Source organism: Epinephelus lanceolatus, chromosome 4 (genome assembly GCF_041903045.1).
Source record: "Epinephelus lanceolatus isolate andai-2023 chromosome 4, ASM4190304v1, whole genome shotgun sequence".
Lineage (NCBI taxonomy): Eukaryota > Metazoa > Chordata > Actinopteri > Perciformes > Serranidae > Epinephelus > Epinephelus lanceolatus.
The window spans coordinates 35,563,642-35,581,646 of NC_135737.1; the positions used below are offsets into that span (position 1 = coordinate 35,563,642).

General features: G+C 40.1%; 1 protein-coding gene across 1 annotated transcript in view; it reads right to left on the minus strand.

Annotated features, from left to right (window-relative positions):
- Positions 1–13,793, minus strand: part of zbbx (zinc finger, B-box domain containing) — a 77,644-nt gene extending 63,851 nt beyond the window's left edge. The window contains exons 1-3 of the mRNA XM_033630789.2: positions 13,609–13,793; positions 10,325–10,458; positions 9,729–9,842 (exon numbers count right to left, since the gene is read on the minus strand). Coding sequence (XP_033486680.1) covers positions 9,729–9,842; positions 10,325–10,389 — 179 coding nt within the window. The 5' untranslated portion in view covers positions 10,390–10,458; positions 13,609–13,793. The remainder of the gene's footprint in view (positions 1–9,728; positions 9,843–10,324; positions 10,459–13,608) is intronic.
- Positions 13,794–18,005: the final 4,212 nt, after the last annotated feature.

An 18,005-nucleotide genomic window follows, 5' to 3' on the forward strand; every position in this document is an offset into this window, starting at 1 on the left:
GCCCAACATTCGCGGAAAATCTGGCAGTGTAAAAAGGGCTAGTGTGAGACAAGAGGATAGGGCAAAAACAGGGTCGAAACCGGAGAGAAACTTAGCAAAGACACAAATGTTCACACATTTTAGTCCAGCATGAAAAGTGTCAGGTTGCAGAGTCAACACATGTATGTACGTGGACTAAACAGGTGCTAGGAGGAGCCAAACGAACCAAATTAAAAGTAAAAATGGAGATTAAAGAAAATAGGACTAACGTAAAGGATGGCAAAAGAGTCAAACAGGGACAAAAGAGCAGATAGAAAGAAAAGCACAGCAGAGAGACAACAGATGAAGCAGGAAAACAGGAACCTCAACTGTACTTTTAGATAAGGCGAGAGCTCGTGTCTGTAAGCTGTATAGGCCTAAAGACAAAGCTACATTAAATCTGTGATTCGGGCAGGCCAAAACAGTGAATGATGTAGTGCGTGTGCCCCAAGCCACCGGACTGGCTCTATTATCGCCTGTGTACTCTTCACAAACTGATTATACCGCACCACCTCTCAGCAAACTGAATTTGTTCGCCTATTCTTTGGGTGCGTACACAAGAGTATGTGTTTGTGTGTGTGTGTGTGTGTGTGTGTGTGTATAGCCCGACTCTAAGACAAAGACGAACAATTCATCTAGTCCGGGAGCTCTGCGATCTAAGAGACAAGCAGAGGGAGGAAAAACAGAGTGGTGCATAACACAGACACACAGTACACTGCACAGCCGGAGCATAAATCATAGCTTGAAGATCTACAGTAAAGGCTTGTCAATGATCCGCTCGCATGTTCTGAGAGGAAAAGACAAGTAGGGGAGAAAGCTTTGAGAAAATCCAGGTAACCTTCACATCATACATCAGAAGGCCTGATTAACCGCCAAATGCCCATCCTTGACTGCTTTCTCCCGCGTCAGTTAGAGGGGAACTGATGAGAAAGTCTTTCAACTTCTTCATTAGAGGTGTACCAATTAATTGCTCAAACTGTTTCTGGGTTTCACATCTGAGAGACTGCTGTATCACTACACACAGCCTTCAGATAAAAGGTAATAGGGTACTGCGGCTACATTCATGTGGAGCTCGACTGTTTTGTTTTATTTTAGTCCCTAATAATGTGACTTACTCCATGACTGCTCCCGCTCAATTCTACCTCTCCTACAAACTTTCCTTCCACCATCAATCCTCCTCTGCTAACTGTGTGTATTATCAAAAATGTCAACCAACAGACAGGGTTTGGAAATGCTGATTAAACTACAGCAGTATGTTAAACTTGAAAGGCAGCACTTAAATATAAAAGTAGCACATCTAATCTTCTGACCCGTCTCAACTGACACAAACTTGCTTTGAGTTTCCGTCTCTTCATCTGCACCCAGCAGTCGCTCCGGAGATGATAAAGGTGTTAAAATGTTCAGCTATGCTCTCCTTGACAACAGCTCTGCGCAGTCGAGACAGATTAGTGACACCGCTGCACATGAAAACAAATCAGCAAAGCATTATTAATCAACAATGCTCTGTGTGAGAAGAGAAGTTGACTAATGACTTATTCTCAACAGCAAAGTAAAAAATAGAAATAAAAAAATCTGAATATGATGTCACCACTTTTGAAGTTATCTCTCAGCCACATCATATCCTGTGTACAATATTTCACCTAACAGTTTGTAGTGTGGCCAGCTGAGTCTTACACTCATACACAAGTTTTCACTAGATCTTTCCTCCTCAAACTGGCTCACATACACACACACATATGCTAAATCTTTAGCTAGTAATATTTCAAAGACATGAGGCTTAAGCAGGCTTCCTGTTGAGTAGCGTAGTTGAGTGTGTCTCTACTGATTACAGCACACAAGACCGAGAAACCAAAAATGTGCTGTACTCTCTGTAACACGCAAAGTGTTAAAAAATATCACACACACCAGACGCAAACATGGGTGCCATTATTTATAGAGAACTAGAATCAAAAATACACACAGGCAGCTACGCACACACCTTGTTGTATCTTGGGGCTGGTGGAGCGGTAAATGTTGCAGTACTTCAGTGTGACAGCAAACACTGTGTTTATGTGCTTATCGTTGGTGCAGCCCAGACCAGACGGCCCTCTCCCCATACTGATGTATGGCTTCTTAATTAGAGCTGGGCTCCACTTAGAAACAGAGCAGTAGTCATACACACACACGCAAAACTCATCTCCTAAAACATTAAACATTAACCTACAATTATAACCTACAGCACGCATTTCCTTGCTTGTGATGATGTATGAATATCTGCCAACAGAAAAACATCATGTGGAAAGAGTGACTCTCACCTCAGCTCTAAATCACTACTGATAGTGTAATTAGCAATGCTGCCTGTAAAAGAGTGTGTGTGTGTGTGTGTGTGTGTGTGGTGTGTATGTGTAACCTTTTCCTGGCTGTTACTATTTGAAGGAGTCTGCGTGTGATGTACGTACTGCGCTTCTCCCTAAAACTGTCCCTGAGTTATGCGCCCATATATTTTGATATACACCCCTATTATGCCGTTCTCCATAACTTCGCATCGGATAACACATCTCTGAGTTATTAATGAAATGAGATGAAATGAGGTAAACTGGGAACAGAAAATAAAACAATCACATTAATAACCAGTGTTTGTTTGCATTCAGCAAATTAATTTCCTGCTCGCACAGGCCGGGATGCCCCTCAATCTAAATCTGTTGGATAATAGTCATAGTAATGGGGCAGGTACATACTCTGTAATGAAATGTGGAGAGAAAATAAATGCTATTTTGTGTGCGTGAGTGAGCTCTCCAATCCATTTCAAATTAATGTGAAGACGAGCATGCATTTTTAATAGTCTTATACACACAGACACTCACACAGAGACGAGGGCCAGAATAATTTTGTGGCAGCATGTGTTTCTATGGCTGCGTTGGCATGCGCCTGTAAATGCTGTCCAAATATATTTAGGAATGCCAAAAGGTCCAATATCCAATCCTATGGTAGCGTGAAAAGTTCACTCGAAATAAAATATGTCTGCCTTGTTTTTTCTGAATTAGCTATAATTTTCTTAAAATTATGAGAACATTTTTAAGAAGGGAAAATTCTGCTCAGTTTAAAAAAACAAACACTTTCTCAGAATTATGCGAAAAAGAAAACTTAAAAAATGAATCATCTTGTCGTCTGAATTAACAAAATAATCATCTTGGAATTATGAGTAAAGTTTTCATGTACAAAAACCTCTCCTTTTGTTTTTCTGAATTAACAAGATAATAATCTTGTTAATTTTCTTGCTAATCAGATTTTTTTCTGATTAAACTTTTCTAATTATTCTGAGATAATAATCTCATTAATTCAGAAAAAAACAGGACATTTTTTTTGTTTGTTTTTGTTTTCAGAACTCTGAGATAATAATGTTGTTAACTCAGAAAAACTGAGCAGATTTTTTTTTTAGTGAATCCATAAACTTCTGTAAAATCATAATCAAATCCAGCTTTTCTTATTGCAACACATAAATTAAATCACAACAGATGTATACAGCTGACTATACAGGTGTGTGTATGAGTGTGCGCACATGCAAGTGCGTGTCAGCCTTTATAATTCATTCAGGCTAAATGACCATGAATTTGTTACAGTAGATACGGCTCCATGACAGCCAATACACTGACGTACTGTATATCTACAGCCACTTTAGTGTTTATCAGTAAAAACACGCCTGCTTTTGTATTCTGCCCACCGTTGATCATCACAACAGAATAGCAGACGAAACATAATCTCTTTTGTCATGATGACACCCATCATTTGTCATTTGACAAGTGAGAACTTGGAAATAGGATGAAATGTTGGAGACTAGCGGGAAAGTCTGTTCCAATTGATCAGTTTGCACAGTGACTCAGGCAATTTCATTACGTGCTGTCCTGACCTTCTCGGGAGTAAAATACATCTAGCTCAAAGAGAACATGATCACGCCGTGTTCCTCGCCAAGTTCAGCCTTGACTTGTGTGAATATGGACAGGTCTGTTATATAGGGGGAAAAATCTCAGACGTTATCATATAAGAGATGAATGGATGGATGGAGAGAGAAAAAATAAGAGGGATTTTCACAGTCTGCGTTCTTGTCTGCACTTGTGTTCTTATGGACTTGTGAAATGTCACCAGTCACTGCCAAACAGTGTTCCAATTCAAAGTCTAGTCCAGTATAATCCAAATGACAAGAAGTGTTTGTGTTCCACCTGTTTAATGGAGGATACTTTGGGAGCTGCATCCAAGTATCCAAGAACGCATTTTCGTGCCAACCGGTGTGAGCCACGCTCAAATCTGTTGTAATTTTAATTCCAGGACAGCTATTATGTCACTTTACTAGGCTTTGATATTTTTCAGACGAGAGAGCAACCATTTAGATTTTGAGCATGTGGTCAATTTATCCAAATAATGCCTTTTATGAAATTGGCTCCGCCATTTTGGAGATGTTAGGTCCCATAAGGCAGTGCAACTGGCCAGTCATCTTGGCAGCTAGCAGCTCAGCTGCCAAGATGATTGTCCAATCAGTGTCTATCATCTTCCTTTACTAGCTTACCACTGCCTCTGATGTCTCTGGAGCATTTTGATATATGATGTAACGCCTTTTGGGAGATATAAATTTGGCCTCAGATGTGAAATACAACATTTGTTGTTGCCATACTTTGTCCAAAGATAGCCTCAAGGTTCATGTTTTTATTTAACCATAGCAGTGCTGCCTCCATGGACTATGGGATCCTTTAATGTACAAATATTACCATGTCAATTAAAAAAAAAACTATATATATATATATATATATATATATATATATATATATATATGTATAAACTGGCAAACAGGCATCTCACTGCCAATTAGGTAATTGTTTCAAATGAAAAAATGTGTTAATGGACCTTGAAATTGACCTTTCGCTAAGCCCTGCCCCTTTGTAATAGTCCGACAGGCTGTCGGAGTAAGCATGGAGCCCACACTATAACTAACTGCTAACCCGCTAAAGAAATATTATCATATTTTTGGAAAAATGAAGGAGTGATTTCAGAGAGAAGCAGACAGAGGGGTCTACAGTCTGTGTTTGAAGGATATATCCAGGATGTCAAACTGACTCAGCAGCAACAACAGGTTAAAAAGACAAAGATAGTTAGAAGCTAAAGCCGAACTATAGGCTACAGATCGCAGTGTAAAAATGAAGACAATGCATATAAAGGGAAACTTTGCTGATATTATACCAGCTGTGTGGCATCGCAGTGTGTGCAGATGAACGGTGTTTGGCTTCATCCCCGTGCAGCTGTCAGCACCCGAACCTCCACCGCTGAGCAAGGATCTCCAGGGGAAGTCAAACAACGTTAATCTGCACACACTGTGATGACACACAGCTGGTTGAATATCAGCAAAGTTTCCCTGCTTCCCTTCACTGGTTCCTGTACAGCAGGGTTGGCCTTTTTTTCACTGTTATAATCATTAAAAAGCAAAAGCAGCATACAGTATGTATACATTCAGTAGGCTATATCTTCAGTAGCTAGCTAGCTAACCCTACACTTTTCAGGGTCTGATTTTGGTTTTGGAACAGGGAAGACATGTATATCTTTTTCCAACCTCTCCAGGTAACGAGTATCATTAATACATGACATTAATTTAGCTCCAAATCCACAAAACCAGCCTGAAAATGTAGGAAATCTGAATCGATTGCATTCGAGTCAATAGAGCACAGCTGTACTTTTGTCGGACCCTGGTCTGAGCCGGCCAAATGCTATGTTAAGACTGACAAGTCTGCATCCGTGGGTGAGATTTAGTAAAGGGTAAATTAAGACTATTTTGTCACAGTACAGTTGTGAGGTGTAATTACCAGAGCTGAGCTGAGCTAGTGGTGTCCCAAATGCAAGTTAATTGCACTGCCTCAGGTCTGGACTCCCAAGTTGAACTTGAAGTTCTAACTCCCAGGTACGCAAGTCCAAACTTGAATTACTCTGTACTGAGAGGGGCCTGTGGTTTGTGTGCATATTTGTGCACACAGGTGCAACATCTCAAAGAAATTGTGTTCAATTTTAATCTGTTAAGCAAAATTGTCTTCTTTGTCGCAAGAGCACATCTTGTTTTATTCTTCCCTTTTTTTAGATGATAGACTAGCAGCATTTATAACTGAACGAAAGACAGCAGCTTGTGATGTGGATGCTCATTGAACAGTATCATGTCAATAACATATGGTTCATCTGTTAAAAAGTGCTACAACAGCACACATAACTGTGTGACACCGAAAGTTACTCCTCACTTTTATCACTGACTGATCTTCGCCTTTGTTGTCAATATGAATTATATGTATGAAGCTATTAATATAAAAAATACTGGGTAACACTGCATCTATGAGTCTTTTTCAAATCCCCTGCAATTACTGTAAAAGTTGTGACAGTAAATGTAAAATACACTACAAACAAATTTAAGCCTTATTCAAAATATAGCAGCAATTACAGGATCCAAACAAAAACATGTCAAGCAGAATACATTGCAGAGCGGTACAATGCGTTTTGGTAATGATTGGGAAAAAATAAGGCAAGAAAAACTAAAAACAAATGGACTACTTGGGTCAATACTTGTCATGTTGAAGTGGTTTTATTACCTTCATTTTAAAGCTTAGTTTAACACCAAATACTTCCCCTTGCTGCATTATTATGCTGCTCCAGTGAAGGGAAAATATGAGTAAAGTTGCATACAAGTTGTTAGGACAAGTTTCTGTAGGGCTCCACTGACCTTTAGTAGAGTCCACTATATGGGCCCAAGCCTACTTCATCTATGAGGGGCTTTTTTCCAATTCTCTGACTGCTCCTTTTTTCCCTCCACGGCAACCTTTTCTTGACCTTTATAGGTGGAGAAGTCATCAACCTCTCCTTCTCTCTCATTTAGTCCCCTCCTCCATCTGTCTCTATTACTCAGTGTCTCTACCATCTTTGTTGCCTGCTCTTTTACAGCTGTTGCAGTCTTTTTTTTTACCACCTTCCCACCTCCCTCCCTCTCCATTAGTCACCTGCTCTGTCCCCTCTGTTTAGCTGTGTGTTAGCATCTATATGTTAAGCCTCTTATCTCTCAAATCTCTCTATTCATTTCTCAGTCCTTCTTGCTTGTATAGCCATTTCATACAAGGCAAATTAAATACCTTCTCAATGTAATCTGGCATCATATTGAAGTTTTTGCTTTTGTGTGGCTGTTACAGACGGTTACAACTCTTCATTCATGTTCACGTGGCGAGGCCTGCCATTAATTTTCTGTTTTATTTTGTTGTGGCTAACAGTAGAGGAAGTGTTTTTCTGTTTTGGAAAAGACAGAAAAAATATGGTTTTGGTTTTGAAAAAAAAACTTAAAAGGAAAGCAATAGAAACATATTCCACAAGACTGATAACCAAGGACAACAAAACCAATTCAATTTATCTTAATTCAGCTGAGCATCTGTCATTACCACCATGGGCTGTTTTTAATGAAAAATGTACACATAGTTTAAGTAAAAGAAATGTTTTAATGCTGTCTGAGGAGTCACATCATGACCAAGAAAATTATACAAATCTAATATCAGCACATGCCAAATCAAATACTGTACATAATCCAGTATTCAATCTGATTTGAATCTCCTGTCTTGCATTGGGTTTAAGAGTCAGACATGACTGACTGATTGTGATGTCTTCCCAATCAACATTCTTCAAACTCATTGGTTTCTAACCTACACAAGTTACTTTCATTTATGGTCAACTATACCTAAACAATTTACATCACACAGTTGGTTTGATTTAAAATCTGTTTTTACATGGTTTAATTTAAGTGTACATATTCTAGCACTGTAGGGTTACACAGGCAAATTGTTTGATATCAATCATCTGTTTCTTTGTCTTTGAGTTTCCGTGGCTGTTTGTGGAGGTCCCTACCTGGTGGAGCGAAAGGCGTGGCTGAGGGCTGAGGACTCTTTAATCCTGGAGCCAACTCATTGGGCCGAACCATGTGCTGCCATGTCATGGGTGGGATTTGGGTTTAGTTTTGCTTTGCTTATTTGGTTTGGCCAAGCCACTAGATATGCTCCCTCGTGTCATTTTGACAGGTCAGTTTGTTCAGTTAACACCTTGTTTAGTTATTATATTGAGTATAGTTATATTTTGTTGACCCCTTTTATAGGCCTAGTTGTTCATTTCTTGGTTCGTAATTTTTAATGCATTTTTTGGGAAAATAAAATCCCACAATTTTGTCAAGAACTTCTGTGTCCCTGTTGCCTCACTGCTTGGTCCATGGACTGCTTCATACCAAGAGCCCTGCTGCTAGTGGGGCTTATATTCCATGTGATAAAGAGCAACACTAGGAGCAGTAAAAATATCTGTAGGGTTGCAGTGATATACCAGTCTCAAGGTATACCGTGATATAAAAGTTGATGGTTAGTATACCATGCACATTTGCTTATCTACGACACTGAAAAAATCCAACTGGATAAAGAGTCTCCCCTTTATTTTAGTTATTTTCAAAGGAGTGACTTTTTACACAAACTTCCATTAACAAAATTGTTTCAAGTTTCAGTTATAGTAATAAAGCGTTTGTTCAACCAAAAATAACCCTTCTATTTTCATTCCTTAAAGGGTCTGTCTGACTGATAATCAGTGTCAGGGTAATATGTTACAGAAATATAACTTTTTAGCAGTGACAAAGTAATATAACATGTTACCAACAGGATTTGGGGTAATATTATTACATTTACAATGTCATATAATGCGTTACCACCCAAAATAAACTGTTTAATTTTTCATTCATTCACATCCACACCGCTCCACTCCCACTAGAGCACCACCAGGAAAAATATCCCCTGAAGGCTGTTGCCTTTTGACATGTCATCCATTCATTCATCATGCTACATTATAGAATAATGCCAGTGATTGTGGGTGTTGTCATGTCCAGGGTGTTTCCATTCATATACCTACAACTTATCCTGTTCTGCTTTTGCATCCCGAGGCTGCCTGAAAGCAGTGGGAATAAGAAGCTGGCTTCCGATTTGTTTTTACCTGTCCCCATGATATCACATAGTTACCTTCATTTATTACTTTTGAATTACTTTTGAGAGTAATTTGCCCAACACTGCTGATAATAATATAAATTCTGTAATACTGTGATACCATGAAACTGCGATATATTCTGAGACTGTTATCGCACTGTGAAAACCTCATACCAATGAAATCCTACTGTACGGTAAGCAAAAACTTGATTCAGGAGTATGAGTCTCTCCCTTTTAGGGTTGTGGCGGTTTAATGATTTCATAGTATACCATAGTATGAACACTGACAGTTATACTGTGTACATACTCTATCTACAGCATTAAAAAGCAATCAGATGGAGAATCCCACCTGCAAGTGGACATCTCCTTTCCTCTTTGACTGTCTGACATTTTACACATACTTCCATTAAATGGTTTTATGTTTCACTTATAAGTAAGCATTTCTAATATGGTCATCTCACCATACCTTGAAAAGCTCATACCACTGCAATCCGATCCCCTCCTGTGTTTTTTGTCACAGTTGCTGCAGCTCATCCTGCACAAACTTACTCACTCTCTCTCCTCTTTTACTCCCTTCTGCCTGCTGCCTTTCACTGCCTTACTTCCATTCTCACCCTCCCACCCACCCTCAATCTGCCCCTCTCTCTTCTCCTCATAACTTCTCCCTCCTCCATCTCCTCTTTTTCTAGTACACTAACCTTTAACATGGATACTCACCCTCTCTCCTCCTTTTCTTTACTCATGCTCTCTTTCAACTGTTGCAGCTTCTCCTCCATCTCTTTGCTCTCCTGGGCCAGAGTCAGCGTCTGCATGTGCTGTTCTCGCAGGTTCCTACGGCAACATACACACGCGTTCACGTATGTGCAATCAATCAACAACGATCAATCATACAAATGACCTACTCCATCAGATTGGATGGCCAGGCTTTCATCAGTACCTTCAATTCATCTACTGAACTGGCAGACCCCTGTTGCCATGACTTGATCAATACTTTAATCAATTAGTCACTGGATCAGGGCACCACTAAGCCAGACATCAATTTAGTCAATTACCTGCTGGCGAATGAGAAACTATGTACAGTAAGGAAATGGACTCAATTTTGCATTGGACAATATGAAGAAAACAAATACACTGCACTGAAAACCATCAGAATCCAGGTCACAAGGTTTATCTCGCCCGAAAGTGCATTTTGTGAAATACTCACTCTGTGGGCAGAATCTGAATGGACACAGATGGAAATAGTATGGCAGCCAAGTAACTATAATGGGCTTCTACCTGCCTTAAATCACATCATTGATCTTATCTCATCTTACCTGGCATTGAGCCTGACGGATTTGGCCTTGTTGTTAGGAAGCACCACAAAGTCATTTAAATTCATGTCTCTTCTTTCTGAGGGCTCAGGTATTCCTCCTGCGTCTTGTGTTGTGCTTTTCACAAAGAGCTGCTTCTGCAATAAACAGTAACAACAACGGTAATTGCATAAAACTGGCTATCACGCCGCGCCCGGGCTAAATCAAGCACTGCCATAAATGAACAAAATAGCAGGGACAGATTTGCCCAAATGTATATGAGGCCGTTAAATCAAGAAATCTTGTTTGTTTAAATTGTATCTGGCAGAGTTATGCGCTTGACAAACTCTTTTAGGCAGTAAGAGCCAATTAAGGAAATCAGCCAGTTAGGCAGATATCATATATTGTTATACAGTAACAGCAAGACAGCTACACCTGATAGCAAGTGAACTGATTGTAAAGTGACATTAGGTGGAGGTGATTAGCTCCTGTAAGTTTCTGTAAGGCCCCATATGAAACCTTCGCCCACCAGACTGTAAAGCAGCACAGTAAAGCTCACTGAAATTATAACTTTAACGATCTCAGCTTGCATGATAGCTACCTATCTCAGACAGGGTGTTTTTACTTTTCACAGCAGTGGAAGCACAGTTGTAACCAATAACATTAACGATGGCACAGTTATATTTGAGTGTCCCTTGAAGTTACATCAGTAATACACAATATAAGGGCAAAACTCAAGGATGCAGCCTTGATTGATATTATTAATTACACCTGTGCGTTTTCCGACCATGATGTGAAATCGACTGCCAGTGAAAAAGGGTCTGTTGCAGGCATTCGGGTGACAGACACACTGTGGCACACTGAGGCTTTTAGTTCTTCTTGACAACAGCAGCTTTCACAGCTGCAGCTTCGACACGGTGACTTGAGGTGAGGGAACAAACCCCCTTGGCAAACACAGTGTACATCCTTAGTTTTTTTGGCAACAATGGCTGAGAGTACATCATTGTGTTCCTAGTTCACTCCTGTAGCTCAGTTGTCTTGGTCCAAACCAAAATAATAACCTGTAACTTGTTTAATTTTTGTGTTAGAGCTCTCAAATTTTGGCCTAAACTCCCCTAATTTATCTACTACATATAGCAACTTGTTCAAAGTCTCCAACTATACCACAGAAGTCACTAATTGATGTCAAATACAGGAGTTTCACTGTTATAACCTGCCCCACTGCAGGGGGAAGTTGTAGCACAGTCGGAGGCCTGTACCACAAACTCAGTTCAACTTACCCAGGATATCTTTTCATTATCTGGCTAAATAAAATGTCAGTGGCGTGGGATGAAAATTATGCTCTTTTCTTATGATGTTAATGCAGAAATATTGAAAGTACTATCCAAAATGTCACCGTCAGTCGAGACTTAAATTACGTGTGGGTATCACAAGGCGATATCTGACATTAGTAGAGTATTTTTTGCTATTTAGTTGGATGATGATGATGAATATGTCACATAAAACACATAAAGTAAGGCCAGACTGTTTCTGCTACTGAAGTAAAGAGTGGAAAAGTAGCCTAGTTAATGACTGACGAGATCTGTTTGACCCAAATGTTGTATTTATAAAAATGGGAGCCAATTAAAAGTGTGTGGATTACTTTTCTAATAAAATATTATCTTTTTCCCCAGTCCTCACGACACAGGTGTCTCGTTATTTTGAGCTGCAGTTATGGGATCAGAGTGTAAATTAGCAACACTTTCACTGTGGACTAAAATAAACTTTGCATTAGGGATAGACCAATATGGATTTTTTAGGGCCGATGCCGATACTGATTTTTTTCCATCACCCTTAGCCGATGACCGATTATGGACTGCCGATTTTCTTGAGCCGATATTTGGGGCTGATACTGCTTTTGCTCCCTCAATTTACATCAAAAAAATGACAGAATGATAACAAATATTACAGGTCTGAAGTTTAAATTAAGAAACATTTATTGAACAGTAAAAAATACTAAAACAAGATGGAAAGTTGAGGTAGAACAGGTAGAATATTATTATTATTATTATTATTATTATTATTATTATTATTATTATACATTCAAATAAAAAAAGAGTTCAGTGCTCTTAAATCTTCCAGTAATGTCTTTATAAAATAAACAAATATTTAAGCTGAAGCATAAATAAAACAACAACTACTGTACATAGTAGGATTCGCTGCATGTGCACTGCAGGGTCTTCCGGCAACACAGAGCTGCCCGTGGATGCCTGTCTGTAAATCATGCCAGGGAAAAATAAATCCGCGAACCCACGCACGTATCGGCCGATGCCGATACAAGTAAAAAACTCAAATATTGGCCCGATATATCGGCCGGCCGATGTATCGGTCTATCCTTACTTTGCATAAATTAAAATCCTGCTAAAATCATGTGTTAAGTGTTGTAAACGATGGCTCTGTTTGTTAGAAGCTCTGTTTTAAAACCAGTGGAAATAGAGCCCCAAAGAGACTATTCTTTTTTACCTGAAACTCTTTTAGACTTGGACTTTTGCCCATGGATGCTGGATCTGAGGTCTGGGTGTTGACAGGTTAACCTGCTACATAGCAGGTTAGCTATTCAGCTTGAGTTACCACGGTGATTTATCCCGGTAAAAAGAGAACCAGCTCCGTATTACTGAAAACCTTGAGTCAACCCTGAAGTTACCTCGCTAACTCCAAATCCTGCTTCACAGTACAGGCCTCTGGGGTAAGTAGTTACAATAACAGTGAATTAAAAATGACACAATGCCTCATGTAACATCCTCTTGCTATGTATGTAAGACCTTTTGACTGCTGTGATAGCCCACACAGGGCAGCTGTGTTGATCCTCTTTCTCTGATGTTTCGTATTTACTTATTTCTGTTTCTTTTTAGTATCTTCTGAATGTCACATGACAGATTGAGTGATCTTTGGGAACAGACTTTTCTGTTTTCCCTGCCTCAAGCACACCCCTATGAGGTTTTCTTACCAACTCTTCTGGCATGCTGAGAAAAAGAATAAGATATATAAATAAAATGTGTTTAATTGTCATTTGGGTTAGGTGTAACACTTTAAAAAAAGGTGTTAAAACCATCCTGCCTGTGTCAGCCACTATTTAATGAGCTGTAGCAACATGATTGAAATGATTAGATGAAATATCTTACATGTGGCCCAGGAGACCACTCTCTAATCTACTACAAGTTACATAATTCTAATTTCAACAGTATCAGTACTTATCAAAATATAAAGTCGGTCTCTCCTACAGCACATCACATAACGTTACTGCTGAGAATAACGTTAATTTAACTTACGTTTTCGGTGTGTCCTTGTTTACCAGCTCATGTTAGCACAGTCATTCTTTCACTTTTCAATGTAGCAGGCTTTACTGTTATGAAATTAAAACTTTTATGACACTAATACCCGATTTGTATGTTAATATTTCAGGTTTTCGCCGGCTTCATGCTCCAGTCTCTGTGCTCAGGGCGGTTGTGTTGATCTGTCGTTACCGTGGCAACCAACTCTCGCGATAGCCCGCTGCTGGAGGTATACCGGAAGTCGTTTTGTTTCACTTACTGCTAATTTGTCGTGATGAACTTCTTCTGCCTGAATGTGTTGATTAAACTTTAACGCTTTAGGAGAATTATGACAGTATGCCTTTGTTTGTTCAGGGAATAAACATTGGATTCAAAGACATCAAGTCCCCTATTGCCTCAGTAATCACGGGCAGCGGGAATTCCCTTCTAATTAAAATCCTCCCAGCATCAAGATAAATGTTATAGCTCTGATTACAGCTTTTGAACCCTCGTTGTGTTTTTTTTTTTTCAACAGACTTTCATGATGACAAGCATTAGAGATCAGAGGCAAAATCATTTCCCATCCGCCCCATAAAATAAATGTACTAGAATTAATTTGATAGGACCAAAGTAATAAGGTTGTTTATGCTGGTTTGTCAACAAGAAAGCTTAGCCTTCATGTATCTGTTTATTACATAAACATGTAGGCCTAGTGTAAACAAATGCAGAAAAATCCTAAATCTTCAACAGTCAAAAAAGACTTGACCAGATAGTTAACTATTTACCCTGCCTGGGTCAATACTATACATAGCCTATATTAAGGCTATTATTGTTATTATTATTATACCATATGAATTTCCCCCAAATATATTCAAATCATTATAAAGGCAACTAACATAGTTTCTTAAAAGTCCACCTCCCCAGGACAACTTTGGGAACCACATGGAACAAAATTTTGGTTTCTGGTGGAAGTGGTTTAGAAAATATTTTTTAGTGCAGGAGTGTGAAACATATGACCCGGGTGCCAGATTTGGCTCGTCAAAGGGTCCATTCTGGCCCACTAGATGACTTTGTACACCTCATACTGATGCACTTTCGATGGCTAAGAGGAGCCAGGTAGATACTTTGTGTAAAATTCTGCCTCAGAGGCTTTTCCACTCTGACTGGAATACAGTTCTCTGATATAACAATGAATACTTACTGTGGTCATATTTAAAGATATTGAACATTGTGCAAAATATTGTCAACCAGTCAAAACTTTATTTGTATAGCACCATATACAAGAAATACAGCACATAGTGCTTTACAATAAGGGCAGTATAAGCACTGAGTGCTTCACATGAAAAAAGACAGAATGGACGTAAAACAAAACTGATTCATGAAATTATAGAGTTGTAAAACTATGAATCATAAAATCAAGTAAGATTTTAAAAGAGTTGCAGCAGCTTGAAGCGTGAATAGAAATACTTTCAGACCTGTATCAGCAGTGATGGTTCTAGCCTAAATGGCGCCCTGGCACCCCCCACCAGAGGACCACCCCATCACCCCCACTGTCAATGCACAAGAAAATACACATAATTCTGCACAAGGTACATCCATGCCACAGGTACATACAGAAATATAAAAAAAAAAAAAATTAAACAAGAAAGAAGGTTTGTAAATGGATGAATGTTTTCAGAAAGTACTTGCACAGGGAGAAATGTGAGAGGTTTGTTATTTATAGGTTATTATGCAATGGTTTTACTGGTTCGGCCCACTTGAGATCAATTCAGCTGAATGTGGCACATGAACTAAAATGAGTTAGACACCCCAGGTCTGGTGAATAATGATCCCTCTCTAATAATTAGAATATGATAAGTCCATTATTTATCATTATCATATTTCTCTGTGGTGTTCTTGCAGACACACCAGTGGGCCAGACAGAGGTAACTCAAAGGCTTTGTTTGTGCATACATGCTCTGTCCGCACTATAATAGTGCAGCCAGCCAGTCATCCATCCAGCCCTCATCTGTATTCCAGGACAAAAGAAACTTTCTGACGCCATTGCAAAAGCAGTCCTCTACTGCAGACTATGCCCCTTCCACTGCTACTTTTATTCTATGTCTCTATCTGTCCTCGCCATCCTCCCTATCAAACCACAGGGCAATTACAGCTTGGCAAGCAGCGAGCACACCTCCACCTCATTCCTAAATCCTGCTCTCTCACTCTCTCCCTCCATCTCCCCCTTTTGTCTGTCCCTCTCCCTCTCTCTCGTCTTCCTACATTGTTGGCGTATGACCTATTGCTCCTGCCATCAGGGAAGCGTGAGTGTATGACTTATTGAGCGCGCCTCTGTGTGTGTGCGAGCGTGGATGGTCATTTAGGGTCGTGACCCTCCAGCTGGATTCTGTCTCTGCTGCTAAACGGTGACTCTCTACCTCTCTTTCTCTCTGCCCCTCTCTCAGCTCTGCCCGCATAGACAGCTGGGCGTGCAGCGGCATACCGATGAGCGGACGAGCGAGAAGAAGAGCAAGAAGGAGCAGGAGAAGGAGCGAGGGATATAGAACTGAAGGGGGGTAGGCAGGGGAGGCGGGGGGGCATAGCAAGGGGCCAGAAGGCTCATGGAACAGCAATGCAAGAGAAAGAACAAGAACAAGAGAGCGACAGAATGCATGAAAGGAGGGGTACAACAGCAGAGCAGTTGCAGGAAAAGGACAAGCGTTGTGCTGTGAAATGTCAGGGCTATTTAATTCATTAGGAGGCAATGATTATGGCGCTGTACTGAATGTCATCTGCTGGGTTAAACCTTCCTCGGTGACCTCATGCTGGATATATATTGACTGTTTGGCAATGGTTGGAAACCTTTTAGCAATGACAGAGTGGCAGCACCAGGGACAGGGAGAAAGGAAGGGGAGAGAAAATAGTCAGCCAGCCAGCCAGAATCAACAGCATTTTTGTCACTCATGGTATGCACAGGGGGTTGTAGATAATCCTGGGAGTATATTGACGAAATAATGGAGAAATTGTTAAATAACCTTGAAAAGAGGTGGTTGGGAGCTTTTACACGTTCATCCTCTATACCTACTTATTCCCACTCAGAGTCACAGGGGGATGGAGACTATCCCTGCATGCACAATCGGCAAGGAAGCAGGTCACCTGTCCATCATAGGATTAACGGGCACTTTCAATCTTCTTCTCCACCTGATCTGCATGTCTTTTGGGGGGGAAACCAGAGCGAGCAACAGAAAGACAGGGAGAACATTCAGAGATAAACAGCTGATCCACGATCTTCTTGCTTTGACCACCAGGCAACCGCATTAACCACTGAGCCCATGTGCTGCCCCCTCGCTGAAAACGAATGGTGGGGAAATCATTTAGCCTCTCACTAATTGGATCCTGCCCTGAAATTATCGCACCAAATCAAACTAAAGTGCTCGGTATCAAAAGGAATGTGTGATGTAGTAATTGCAGTCAACTCAACTAACCTGCAGTGAAGTGCGGCAGAATGAGGAATGGGCGATGCTGTCAAGTCAAATCATTGGAGAAAACGGCACAGAAGGAAGAAAGACACAGAATGTGATCAAAAACAGAAAGTAGTACTATTCTGGGTTTATGCTTTGAGACAGCTAAATGGCCAACTACTTCATGAGCAGCCAAGAATAAGAACTTTCTGAAGAGACACAGCTCAAATGTTGCAGTGCTGCCTATGAAACTAATATCTGTCAACCATAAAGTGGTGCAGGTGAGCAAGTGATGTAGAATTAAAGAAAAAAGCAAATAAAACAAATGAATGCTGTGCATGTCTTTCAGTATAGTCCCTGATGGAGCTGAACAGGGACTAGAAAGTGGTACTGTCGCAGCTTAAAGTGACATCCTAAGAGACTTACCAATTGACAGTAACACACACCCCAACATGCACCTCTTTAAGCCGTAATAAAATCCTAATAAAGCAATTATATCCCTGAGATTTCCTCCTCCACTCCAATACAGTAGTCCTTTTTCACAGCAGACATTTTGAGGTCTCACAGCAGAAAAGAACAGGTATAATTAATAATATTAATGATGACTGAATTCCATTAAGATGTGTCACTTCCAGGGTCCAAATACTGCACATAGTTGCTTGCTTATTGTGATACTTAAATGGACCCGAGCCATCACAAAGGCTGATTTATACAGTAGTTGTGCATAGGCGTAAGAGTAACCTCCACCGGCGCTTTTTCTGCTATGACAAGTCAAAGTACCTGCTGGGAAAGTGGCCTATGGAGGTGAATAGATTTTATTCGTGGGGCTCACGGCATTGAGGAATTACATTTTTAAAATGTAACACCAGAAACAAGGTCCCACATATTCTGGATAATCCACAGATCTCACTGAGCAGTTTTCATTGCGACTACTTTCTTCAGAAGACACAGTACCTGAGAAAACTGTCCCGTCCA